Genomic DNA, 12,969 nt, shown 5'->3' on the forward strand with positions numbered 1-12,969 from the left:
GTGAGAGAGTGGCTTTAGTGGGTACATGGCATCTGGCCAGGGTCAACCCACATTAAACAGAAGATGACATTTCAGCAAGCAAGACATATGTAAGATACCATACCATCATAGACACAATAAACTACTGGCTAAAAACACCAATAAGAACCTCTTACAATTTTTTAAATTGTTGAAAAGAAATAATGTTGTTCCTGAAGTTCCATGCACGGTCTTAGACTACTAGCCAGAAAGGCATTTTTTTTATGTCAGATCACTTTGAACATTAATCCTGAACTTGAATTTCAAGGAGATTCCCTTAATTTTGTAAAGCTATGTCTGTGCTTTCTGTCAAAACTGAAATTAAGTTTATTCAACAAATGCAATAAAAAGCATTCTAATGAAGACAAAAGGGAAGTACCAAACCAGTGGAATTAACACTAAATTGAAAGCTAGAAGAGACACTTACAAAGAATTAACTCAAAACATAGGACAGTAAGTAGTGACCACTGAAATACCACATAACTCAAACACATGGTCATACATCATGGTCCATAATGCACAATGCCAGTGGGAAGGGCTGATATTCTCTTTGACACAACCAGATCACTAATATATTCTTAATTTCTCACGCTGAGGAAGTTACTTCTCTCAGCTGTCAAAATTAAAATATGGCCTGAAAACAATTAGAAGGCACAGTGTTCTAACACAGAGAAGTTAGTCATGAAGCAATTGTGAATGCCCACAGGGCATTTTATGCTTTTTAACAGTGACTAAGAGGTCAGTGAGGAAATGAGGCTTCACACCAGAATTCAGAGCAAGGATCCAAATTCTGAGGCTGCAATCCCACAGTAACTTAAACTCATTTAAATCAGAACCACCACAACTGTGGTCTTCCTTACCAATGATCACAAGCTCTGCTCTTTCCTGCACTGACAGTTTTGCACTTACCAGTGGGCGAGCACCAAACGACTACCAGAAAACAGTATTTGTTCACTTTTAGATCAACTCTCCAGACCAGTTCCCACTTTGTTAAATGCCAGAAAACCACACAGGATAAGCCACTAAAAAACCCTGTTGCCTCCAGCTACCATGCTGATTGCATCTTTTTTTTGTCTTGGTTAGTTTTGCTGTCACCTATCACCTCTCACTTTCCATGTGCCTTAGCATAGTTTCCAGGTGGATCTGTTCCACTGTCCTGCCAGGTACAGAAGTAAAATTGTCTGCCCTGTAGTTCCCCAGGTCTTCCTAATTTCCCTTTTTAAAATGGAGGTTATGCTTCCTCTTTTCCAATGAGTAGGAACTTCACCATTCTACAGATACAATGGATAGTGCCTTAGCCACTTCCTTTGCCAGTTCCCTCAGGACCTGTGGATGTAGCTTGTCAGATTTCACAGACACATCTACCTTCAGATTTCTTAAATGGTCTCAGACCTGACCCTCTCCTACAGCAGGCAGTTCTTCATTCTCCCAGTCCTTGCCTCTCCCTTCTACAACTGAGACGGCTGGAGATGTTGCCAGTAAAGATCCTGAGGCAAAAAAAGTCATTAAGTACCTCAGCCTTCTCCTTGTCCCAGTTAGCCAGGTCTCCCATTCTCTTACAGAAAGGGCTCACATTTTCCCTAGTCTTCCTTTTCTCCCCAACATTACAACTTTAGCATTCCTAACCAGAACCCTGGCTGTTTAGACAATCTCTCTATTAGTCCCAGGCTCCCTGTCTTTGCTTCCACCTTCTGTGGGCTTCCTTTTCATGTCTGAGTTTGTCCAGGAGCTCCCTGTCCATCCACGCAGTCTGGTGTTTTTGCTCGACTGTCTCTTTGTTGGGATGAACTGCTCCTGAGCTTGGAGGAAGGGATACTTAAACATTAACCAGCTTTCCTGAGTCCCCTCTTCCCTCCAGAGCTCTACCCCATGACACTCTTCTTCTTCAGAGTGAAGAAGCTGAAGTCTCCTCTCCTGAAGGCCAAGGTAGTGAGTTGGCTGTGTGTCCTCCTCACTGCCCCCCCAGATTTCATGGTCACTGCAGCCCGGGCTGCCCTTGACCTTCACATTCCTCACCAGCCCTCCTTGTTGGTGAGAGGAAGGTCCCACACAGCGTGTCTTCTCGTTGGCCCATCTATCACTTGGAGAGGGAAGTCATCACCAATGCATTCCAGGAACTGCCTGGATTGCCTGTGCCCAGCTATGTTGCCCTTCTAACACATTTGGGGTTGTTCAAGTCCCTCATGAGTACCAGGGCTTGTGAATTATCCCACTCCTATATGTCTACAGAGAGCCTCATCTACTCAGTCCTCCTGGTCAGGAGGCCTGTAACAGACCCCCACTGAAATGTCACCTGTCCCTGCTCTCCCTGTAATCCTGACCCATAGGCTCTCATATGGTTCCTCATCCATCCCCAGGCAGAGCTCCGTGTATGCCAGCTGATCACTGATAGAGTGCAACACCCCCTCCTCTTCTGGGCTTGTCCTTCCTAAAGAAACTGTATCCTTCCATTCCAACACGCCTCTCAAAGGAGCCACCCCACTACATCTTCATGACACCAACAAGATCGTGGCCCTCAGACAGGTATGCATCTCTAATTCCTCTTGTTGATTCCCCATGCTCTGTGTTTGCATAAAGGCAACTGTGCTGGGCCCCCAGTGAAGACAACTTACTGGCTGGAAGGGCTGCAGTTCCTTTGTGCTGCCCCTCAGGTGCTGCCCTGCTGTCCTGAGATCCTTCTCCACGGTTTGAGCATCTCTTGTTGGCCCTGGCATCAAACTGGTAGAATTGGGATCAGCTGAGGTTCCCTTTCACCAGTAACTTTAGCTTAAAGCCTCTTCATCAGCCTGGTAAGATGATGAGTCACCACAGAATGGTGCTGAAGGGACACTAAAGATCATCTCATTCCAATTCCAATCCCCCTGCCATGGGAGGGACACCTTCCACTAGACCAGGCTGCTCAAAGCTCCATCTAGCCCAGCCTTGAACACTGGCAGGAATGAGACAGCCACACCTTCTCTGGGCAACCTGTGCCAGTGCCTCAATCACACCAACAGCAAAGAATTTCTTCCTAATATCTAATCTAAATCTTCCCTCTTTTAGTTTAAAACTGTCCCCCCCTTGTTCTACCACTATCTGCCCATATAAAAAGTCGAGCCATCTTGTTATAAGTTCCCTTTGGGTGTTGGAAGGTGCTAGAAGCCCTCTCAGCCTGTCTTCATAGCAGAAGTGCTCCAGCCCCCTGAACATCTTTCGTACTCTCTATGGACCTGCTCCCTATGGCTTCCTGGGCTGCAAGCACGTCCAGCTTTTCATCAGTAAGAAGCCCCAAGCAATTCTCTGCAGGGCTAGTCTCAATGAGTTCTATTCCCAGTCTGTACTCATGTCTGGGATTGCCCTGACCCCGGCACAGCACTTTGCATTGGTCTTGCTAAACCTCATGACATTTCATGGGCCCATTTCTCAAGCTTCTCCAGATGCCTTCTGGGTGGCATCCCAACCTCTCAGCTTGCCCTCGACCTCATTATGTCGTATATCAAAGAGCACTGGTCCTAAGATAGAGCCCTGAAGGACATCACTCATCACCAGCCTCCACCTGGACACAGAGCCATTAACCACAACACACTTGTATCCATCCAGCCAACTCTTCATCCACCAAACAGACCACCTTCCAAATTCCTATCTCTCCAGAGCTGAGATAAGGATGTTGTGTGGGACCACATCAAAGGCCTTACAGAAGTCTAGGTAGATGACATGAATCAGTCTTCTCTTCTCGACTGTTGCAGTCACAGAATATGCTGAGTTGGGAGGGACCCACAAGGATCAAAGTCCAACCCTGCACAGTCACTCCATCATAGAAGGCCACTGGATTAGTCAGGCACAATTTGCCCTTAGGGGGGCCATGATGACTGAAGATACTCATCCCCTTCCCTGACAGATGGAACACATTAGCCTCCAGAAGACCACAGGCTAATAAGCAAATCCCTGGCTGTGGCGCCAGGCCTGTAATCATCTGCTGATTCTCCAAGTACAACTGGCCCTTTCAACCGCATTCCCTTTTGACCGTAAGGATGGATGAAAAAACTAGCTGTGCTCCAGAGTCCCTTATGGCTACTCCCAGGGCTCTGTCATCCTTCTTGATGCTGGTCAGACTGCTCCTGGCTCTACCACTGGTGCCCACATGAAACAACAGCAGGTACAGTCAGTGGACTGTGCAAAGCCTGGCAGTCTCAGTGACATCCCTGATATGAGCCCACAGTAAGCAGCACACCAGGTCACAAAATGGATGCCATTTTTCTTTTCTTGAATGAATTCTAGAAAAGTCAACACTTACACCTAACCCAGGCAGGAGGTAAGATTTTCTGTTTCCACTAAAACCCATTGGGAGTTCAAAACACTCATAATCACACAATCAAGTCTCCACTCTGGTACAATTCATGTATGGAAAGAATTGCTCTCCACATTCACATTTCTTCCCCTAAAACAAATGCACACTACATGGGAGCATGAGAAAGATGTGTAGAAGAACAACTCAGATGGGCCTACCCCATTAAATTAATAGCCTATTCTGTATAAAATCCAGTCTTCTCAGCTTGGAGACCTAAATCCTTCCACCGCAACACAGGTGCTTTATTTCAAAACTCAGATGGGTTTAGAGGAAGCTACTTCAAGGTTAAGAGGCCTAGAGAACAGCTGAAAGGAAAAAGAAATGCAGACTGGACAGTCAGACAACACCTAGATTTGTGCTTATCTCTGACTACACAGTAACTGAACAGCCCTGGTCTCTGCTCTGGAAATGCAGAGCCAGCCATCCTCCCAGCAGACACCAAGTTGACAGAGGCTTAAGCCTTAAGAGATAATGAGGCTAAGTATAGAAACTTCGCATTCTAAGTATTCCATACAACCAAAACAAACACCAAAGTTGCATTTAATAATTCAAATTACTTTTGTCTTTATTAGTCATCATAAAGTTAGAAGCAATTCATCACTTTTATATACTGCATGTACTCTACAAAGCATTTTCAGATGCGTGTGCAGAAAACTTTCAACTCTAAAATTATATTTAAAAGAAAATGGGAAACTTGTTAAAACTAAGTTACGGTTAATCTCAAAAAAATAAAAAATGTACATGACACAGTTTCTTAACCACAGCAAAACCAAACAGACTTCATACTGTGACCTCCAGAAGGTCTGCTCGACATTTATGTTTTCCAAAAAATAACATCCTTACTAGTTCTGGCAAAGGAAACCCAAAATATATCCCGTGCCAACTGGACTAAGCTTTTAAACTAAGAGAATGTTTACACATGCAATTCTGGTTACAGAAACTCAATTTGTTCAAGGATAGCATAGATAGGATACTTCTTATCTAAAAACATTTTTAAAAAAAAGAGATCAAAAATACAAACTGGACTACAATCAGAAAAGAATGAAAAGGATAAGCAACTTTACTTTCTTATACAGCCAGCACACAAAACAAGATTTGGAAGGCTACTTGTCATGCTGTTTGAGTCCAGAATTAAAACACAGTATTTTTCCCTTTCATTTTTATTTCTGTTTTGTAAGAAAAAGATTCCCTGTCAGCATCCACATTTATGACATGCTCATCTTGCTTTGGAATAATGAAGAGGAAGAAAATAGAAGAACAGAAGTACAAGCAACAAGACCATCTTCCCTTGGCAAACCAGGAGAATTACTACACATGAATCTGTAACAAATTCTATGCTGAATCAAGTCCAAAAGTTCACCTACCTGCTATCCCATTATAAGCTATGGTTAGTTTGGTATCTAGGGAAGAGCACACGAACTGAAACCACAGTACAGTTTCTCTGGATGCCCTCCTGGTCTTCAACTATTTGTGGTTCTGACTTCCTTAGTCAAATATAATTTACATACGAAAACTTTTGCTGGTTTTTCCTTTTCTTGCCGTGGTTCTTTTTTAGGAGGAAATTGTCAAGTCTCTTTTGGGTACATTTCCTACACTCACATCATCTTACTGAAAGGAGTTCCTCAGGTTAACTACATATATGAAGAACTACCTCTGTAAGTTCACCTTGAAGCTGTAACTCACTGATTCCATTTAATATTCCCTCTCTTGCACACTTGCTTGGAGTGAGCAGTTGATTACATAGAATCATAGATTCAGCCAGGTTGGAAGGGACCTCTGAGATGATCAAGTCCAACCCCTGATCCACTACTGCCGTGGTTACCAGAACATGGCACTGATGCCACATCCAGTCTCATCTTAAAAACCTCCAGGGACAGAGAATCCACCATTTCCCTGGGCAGCCCATTCCAATGTCTGATTACCCTCTCTGTAAAGAATTTCTTCCCAATATCTAACCTAAACCTCCCCTAGCACAGCTCAAGACTATGCCCTCTTGTTTTACTGGTAGCAACCCCCACATGGCACAATCTCCTTTCAGGGAGTTGTAGAGAGCGATGAGGTCTCCCCTGAGCCTCCTCCTCTCCAGGTTGAACAACCCCAGCTCCCTCAGCCTCTCCTCACAGGACTTGTGCTGAAGTCCCTTCACCAGCCTTGTTGCTCTTCCCTGGAACTGCTCCAGCACCTCAACATCCTTCCTGAACTGAGGGGCCCAGAACTGGACACAGCACTCCAGGTGTGGCCTCACCAGCGCTGAGTACAGGGGAAGGATCACTTCCCTGGTCCTGCTGGCCACACTGTTCCTGATACAGGCCACGATGCCATTGGCCTTCTTGGCCACCTGGGCACACCCTGGCTCATGTTCAGCTTCCTGCCTATCAGCACTCCCAGGTCCCTCTCTGCCTGGCTGCTCTCCAGTCACTCTGTCCCCAGCCTGTAGCGCTGCAGGGGGTTGTTGTGGCCAAAGTGCAGGACCCGGCACTTGGCCTTGTTGAACCTCATCCCGTTGGAATCAGCCCAACTCTCCAGCCTGTCCAGGTCCCTCTGAAGAGCCCTCCTGCCTTCCAGCTGATCGACACTCCCCCCCAACTTAATGTCATCTGCAAATTTGCTGATGGTGGACTCAATGCCCTCATCTAAATCATTGATAAAGATGTTAAACAGAACTGGGCCCAACACCGATCCCTGGGGGACACCACCAGTGACTGACCACCAACTGGATGCAGCTCCATTCACCACCACTCTGGGACCAGCCCTCCAGTCAGTTCCTAACCCAGCACAGAGTGGGTTAGGAACAAGCTGTAGGCTGCCAGCTTTTTCAGGAGTGTGCCATGGGAGACGGTGTCAAAGGCTTTGCTGAAATCCAGGTAGACACATCCACAGCATTCCCCTCCTCCACCAGGCAGGTCACCTGATCATAAAAGGAGATCAGGTTGGTCAGATAGGACCTGCCCTTCCTAAACCTGTGCTGGCTGGCTCTGATTCCTTGTCCATCCTGTAGGTGCTGTGTGATTGCACTTAGGATGATCTGCTCCATAACCTTGCCAGGCACTGAGGTCAGGCTGACGGGCCTTTAGTTTCCCGGGTCCTCCTTCTGGCCCTTTTTGTGGATGGATGTGACATTTTCCAACTGCAATCATCTGGGACCTCCCCAGTGAGCCAGGACTGTTGGCAGATGATGGAGAGTGGCTTGGTGAGCTCCCTCATCACCTTGGGTGATTTCCCCACAGACATTTTACAGACCTCTATCATACACTCACTCAGTCCTCTCTCTTGCAGGCAGAAGTCCTAATCTGCTTGTTCCTCACACTCCATAAATGCAGTCTCCCCAGTAGCTTCAAAAGCCTTCTCTAGCTCTACCACACCCTTTTCAACATGGGGTGGAGGCAGTGGGAGAACCAGACCTGCACTTAAAACTGAAGATGCAAGAACACTAAAAAACAGCCGCATAAAAACAAACTGTGCTTGTAAAGTTTGCCATTTTGAATACAAGACTGCAGCTGATTAAAACATGAACAAGGGAATATTTTTAAGAGCTGACAATCCTAATGACATAACCATCTAACTCTATAATTTCTACAGGAGATTCCATTCTAGACAGTTGGAAATCCTTGCGATACTGACAAATATAATCATTTTGATGCAATTACTGTATATCACCATTACAGTACTTCTTACATCTAAATTAAGCTCATTCAAGAAATTTAGTTCTGAGAAGAAGCACATATGAGAAGGTCATCTTAAAACAAGATATTGACTGACTCCTTTCCATTACGAAGTTTAAATGCCTGGTTTAACAAGATTAATTGCAGAGCAATTACAGACCAGATGTGTCCTGTAACACATCCTGTGATACATTTTTGCTTTCTGCTCATGTGTCAATAATTTGCATCTAACTTCAAATCCCTGATGTCCTGCATACCAGCAGGCATCTGTGTTTGCACTCCGTGTACCTACTACCCCATAAAGTTGCAAAGAATGTGACACAGTCATTACTGGGAGATGTACTGCACAATGAAGCCACTGCCTACAGCACCCAGGCTGAAATACTCAGTCTCTGGGTTTTTACCCCTCAGTAAACAGCACATTATCACCTCTGTGTCAATCCCATTTCTGCTATTTTCAGTGCTTATCATTTCTTAAAATTAAGTTGTTTTACAGTGAAGCGGTAATATGATGGCCCAGCAAATCTTCCCTCAGAAAGCAGCCAGCAAGATAACTCCAGACTGGGAAGGTAGCTTAAAATACAGAGAGACAGCGTGTTGCTCAGATAATTAGCTGACCCCTTATTTCATATCCAATGCCTAGATCCCTACACACACACATGCACACACACACGCACACTCTGCATGAAACATTTCTAAAAAAGGGTTCTGTGATGATTACCAGTAATCTATTTACTTTCAGGTGAAGTATGTTATCCCATATTTGACTATTCTGTGTAACAGAAAAGAAAGACTACTGAACGGAACGACAGGAAGCTTTTTATTATTATTTCTACTAATATCCAAAGAAAGAAGGTCATGTATCCCCAAAACGATGAGAACTGAATTACACAGCTTTATACAACTCCCTGCAGATTTCAAGAGCTTGCATTGTAAAATTAATTAGGTACTTCCGGCTACAGAATATACACACTTGTAATATAATGATCCTGTAGCTGTTCAACAGGTTTATCACAGACACTTCATTAAGATGCTTTGCTCACAGGAATGTACAGTCTAAAATATCTGGTAGAGAGGTACAGTAATACTACGTACACTAAGCCACTGAACAGAAATTGTTTGAAGTTGTTTCTGTTTCTTCAGTCAGATAGGTCAGTTTGATCTGATGAAGTTTGAGACATATGATATTCATCTAGAAAGCTACAGTTCTGACAACAAAAGCAGTGTCTAGTTCATAATATTATAAAGTAAAAAACAGACCACATCTGAAATCAACCTCTAAGTTTCACAGAATAATTTTTAAAAAATAATCCTATCTTTATAATTTGAAAATAAAGGATTATTTTATAAAACAAGTAACTGAAAGACATACATTCTATCTATTAAAGTGCTAATATACCAAAAACTGTAGCTGTGAACTATACCACACCCTCCCATGCCAAGCTACCTCTCTGGACAAACGATTTGGTATTTGTTGATTCACAGGCACAACCAAGACATTCGCACAACCCTTTGGAAGCTACTTCTTTGTATCCTTCCACTCCTTCAAGATGCAGATCTGGAGACAATGAAGTTGGATGTGCCTGCCTCTGAATGCCTCGTTACAGGATTTTCCCAAGAGAAAGGAGTCCTTTGAAGGCAGAATTTTTCTTGAGTCAGACATTACTTATTAAGTACGTTAATTAGCTCTGCTATACCTTTTATCAATTTAACTCATTCAAACCCCACTACCTTGCACAATCTACACCATACCTGGGTTACTCATTTTCATTCCTCCTACTCTAAAGAAAAACAAGCCTCTTTCCACCCCAACTTCCAAAAATCCAAACCAACTTCGCCTCATTTGATTTCACTTCCAATCCATTATCCCATCTCTTCCACAGGATAGGATTGGAGTGGTACCTAAGACTCCCCAGTACTCCTTCTCCACAGTTCTCCTCATCAAGTCTTCCATGACAAATTCCTTCTCTCAGCAAAAAGCCTCTAAGGTGGCTTGTACCTTCTATGATTGGCTACCACAAACAAAAGGCAAGCCTGACAACCAGATCCACCCCAAAGAAATGGCACAAGTACATATCAAATCCTTCCTTGAGAGCCATACAGATGGAATCTTGTGCTCTCCTGCTGCCAAGGTACATCCTGAGGAGCCCAGTGCACTTCCACGCACAGGAGGTGTGCATGAGCCCATCTCCACAGCCAGGGCACAGCAGCCTGCCACACAGGAAGCTACCATAAAAGTGATCTGTGTCAATTTTTCTAAGTTGTTCTGAGACCAAGGAATGGTAAGGGATAAGGGAGGGGGATGTACCCAAATTCAAGGTTGCTGAAGTGATAATGGAATCAAAGGATTACCAAAAAATGCTTAAGAAGAAGTGCTTAAAGGAATAAATGGGAGAGTTCCATTTCAGGACATGAAATCAGTGTCAGTCCCACACCAATGCCACCATCTCACCTCTCCCACGGCCACGCTTCCCACGGTCTGAAGGCCTGTCTGCTTGATTGTTGTCCACTCCATTCTCTTCAGCTCTAACTGCGGAGAGAGGACAGCTTAAGAGAAGCTTTAGAGACTCGTACATGAGGCAATACAGCCATCTGCTTAACCTGAACACCAAAAGAAAAGGCCAGATTTTCAAGTGGGTTGGTCAACACATCTCAGTCACCCCTCTTCTCTGGGGGCCTAGTTAGAACCAAGTTATGTTTACTTTGTACAGGACAATTAGGAAGTAAATATCTAATAAGAAGGAAATGTCCCTCAGTAGATACAAGTCTACAAGTGCCATGTTTTGAAGCCTAGATTATTTAACTAATTACAGCCTCAACTCTTTAATGAGGTAGGAAATACAGCTGCCTCATCCTATGTTTGCTTGATAATGCACTGGTTGACAACAGTGAAAGAATAAGGGATAACCAGTAACACCAACTCTTCTACTGTCTGTCCATTACACATCCCTGTACAAACGGGTAAACTAAAAAAATTTCTCCTCTGTGTTTAAAGCAGAGGGTTCACGACTGGGTGATGGTAAGGAATTAGAAAAGCACTGGAACTTTACTATTTTGTGGAAAACTCCTGACATGGTACTCTGAAATATGGGTGGCTCCCTGAAGAGGAAAAAAAAAAAAAAAGACTGGTCTCTTAAAACACTGATGAGATTTTGTACTATACAACTTCTAATAGCAAAAATAAAATTGTTAATCCTTGGATGTAAAGCTGGGAAGAAAATATCAAGATTTGGTAACCATCTGAAATATTTTTAATTCCAGTTTACAAGAAGAGACAAGCAGCATCTGTCTTGGGTAAAAATTTTGCCCCTTGCTTTCACTTTGATGGATCTGATTTCAACTTTTCTAAGCATAGCTGCAAATTTTATTAATATTTTTTCATCTTGACATTATTCTATCCTACAAAGATTCACAATGTCTACAATGGCACAATATTTGACTATATTCCAATTATGAATTAGATTAGTTGGTTAATATTGTAAGCATTTTTCCTGCTTTTAAGTGGAAAACTAAACATTGTATTCATTCTGTTTCCTTTTGTCATCTATCTGTGTGGTGCACAGCCCTTACGGGCAAGGTACACAGCTCTGATAACACTTAGATAAAAAGCAACCCAATGGTGATCTAATGTGATTCCAACTTGGAAACATCAGTTTGCTTTTGTACAATGTATTACTGCAACTGTTGCAAAGTTTTAAATGTTTTAACTAACAGTGAATTTTCTCTGTTGTAGAAACTCACCTTTGGTTGGTTTATGTGAGAAATACATGCTAGAGATTAATAATCATCCCAGTGTTTTCATTCCCCTTATGAGAAGATGAGAACATCTTCAGGTTCTCCCACTCATAAAAGGAGATGGAGTCAAAGCTGGATAATTTTTTCATTAAAAGAAACAAAAAAGTGTATATCAGCTGTGCAGCGACATACTTGCTCTCAAGCAGTCTTACAAAGAGTCAATTCTAAAACTTACATGAAGAACAACAATTTCTACAAGATCAATTCACCAAACAACAACAGAGACTTAAATTAAGCTGAGTGTCTCTGAACAAGTACAGATCATCCCAAAACCAAGTCACACAGACAGGTCAAGCATACCTGTGGCACAAACAAGTTATGATCCCTTCAACGCTGAGCTACAGTCAGATGGACTTTGCTCCAGTAAGCACTTGCTCTTAACTTAGTGAGTTCCAGCTGCAAGAAAAGTGTCTAAATCTTTAAAAATGAACCCCTGTACGTACACTCTCGGCCACGGCTGCCTCCTCTTCCCCGTCTGTTGGAACTTCCCCGTCCGCGACTCACTTCTCTGTCCCCTCGTTTCTCTCTGTTCTCTTTGTTTTCTGAAGATTCCTTTCCAAGGCTTTTCTTCTTTCCCCCTACAGTCTCCCAAGAGGTCTATTCGGGTAAAACAGAATTAGACACAACAGTCAAAACAGAAGACAGTTCTCAGTGTATATTTCACCTCATACCCCTCTAGTTCATGGTGGGAAAAATCCTCAGGTATTTGCATAATATCACATAAGAGGTAGCACAGGCTGTATTTTTGCAAATAGATGAGAAAGAAACATGTTTTATAAGTTAGATTGTCTAAGAGAATATGAGGATCCCAAGTATTTCTGACTATAGCAGATTTCTGCTAGTTCAAGAAAGCCTGAATATGACCACAGCGCAGAACATCTGCAAGGCAAGTAAGTTTCCCTCTCAACTACACCCACAAATCTAGCAAGGGAGCATGAACAGCGCTATTTTTTTCTCCCAAGGAAATGAAAAAAAAAAAACCTTTTAAGTATCACTGAGCAAAAGAGTGATGAGAATAAGTACGTGGCCTAAGGAGTGTGAAAAAAAATACAAAAAAGAAAACAGAAAAAAGAAAAACTATTATCCAGACATGCTAGAACTTAAGCCCCAGAAGAAAGAATGACAGAACAACAGCTTGGGAAAACTGGGGGCATAGTAAGCCAGACC

General features: G+C 43.1%; 1 protein-coding gene across 7 annotated transcripts in view; it reads right to left on the reverse strand.

Annotated features, from left to right (window-relative positions):
* LOC113957701 (ubiquitin-associated protein 2-like) overlaps window positions 1-12,969 on the reverse strand; it is a 75,309-nt gene that overhangs the window by 31,377 nt on the left and 30,963 nt on the right. For all 7 annotated transcript variants that reach the window (XM_027665409.1, XM_027665408.1, XM_027665406.1 and 4 more), the window contains exons 5-6: window positions 12,246-12,399; window positions 10,460-10,537 (exon numbers count right to left, since the gene is read on the reverse strand). In XM_027665409.1, coding sequence (XP_027521210.1) covers window positions 10,460-10,537; window positions 12,246-12,399 — 232 coding nt within the window. The remainder of the gene's footprint in view (window positions 1-10,459; window positions 10,538-12,245; window positions 12,400-12,969) is intronic.

The sequence above is a fragment of the Corapipo altera genome, unplaced genomic scaffold (genome assembly GCF_003945725.1).
Source record: "Corapipo altera isolate COAL_440 unplaced genomic scaffold, ASM394572v1 61045, whole genome shotgun sequence".
Taxonomy (NCBI): Eukaryota; Metazoa; Chordata; class Aves; order Passeriformes; family Pipridae; genus Corapipo; species Corapipo altera.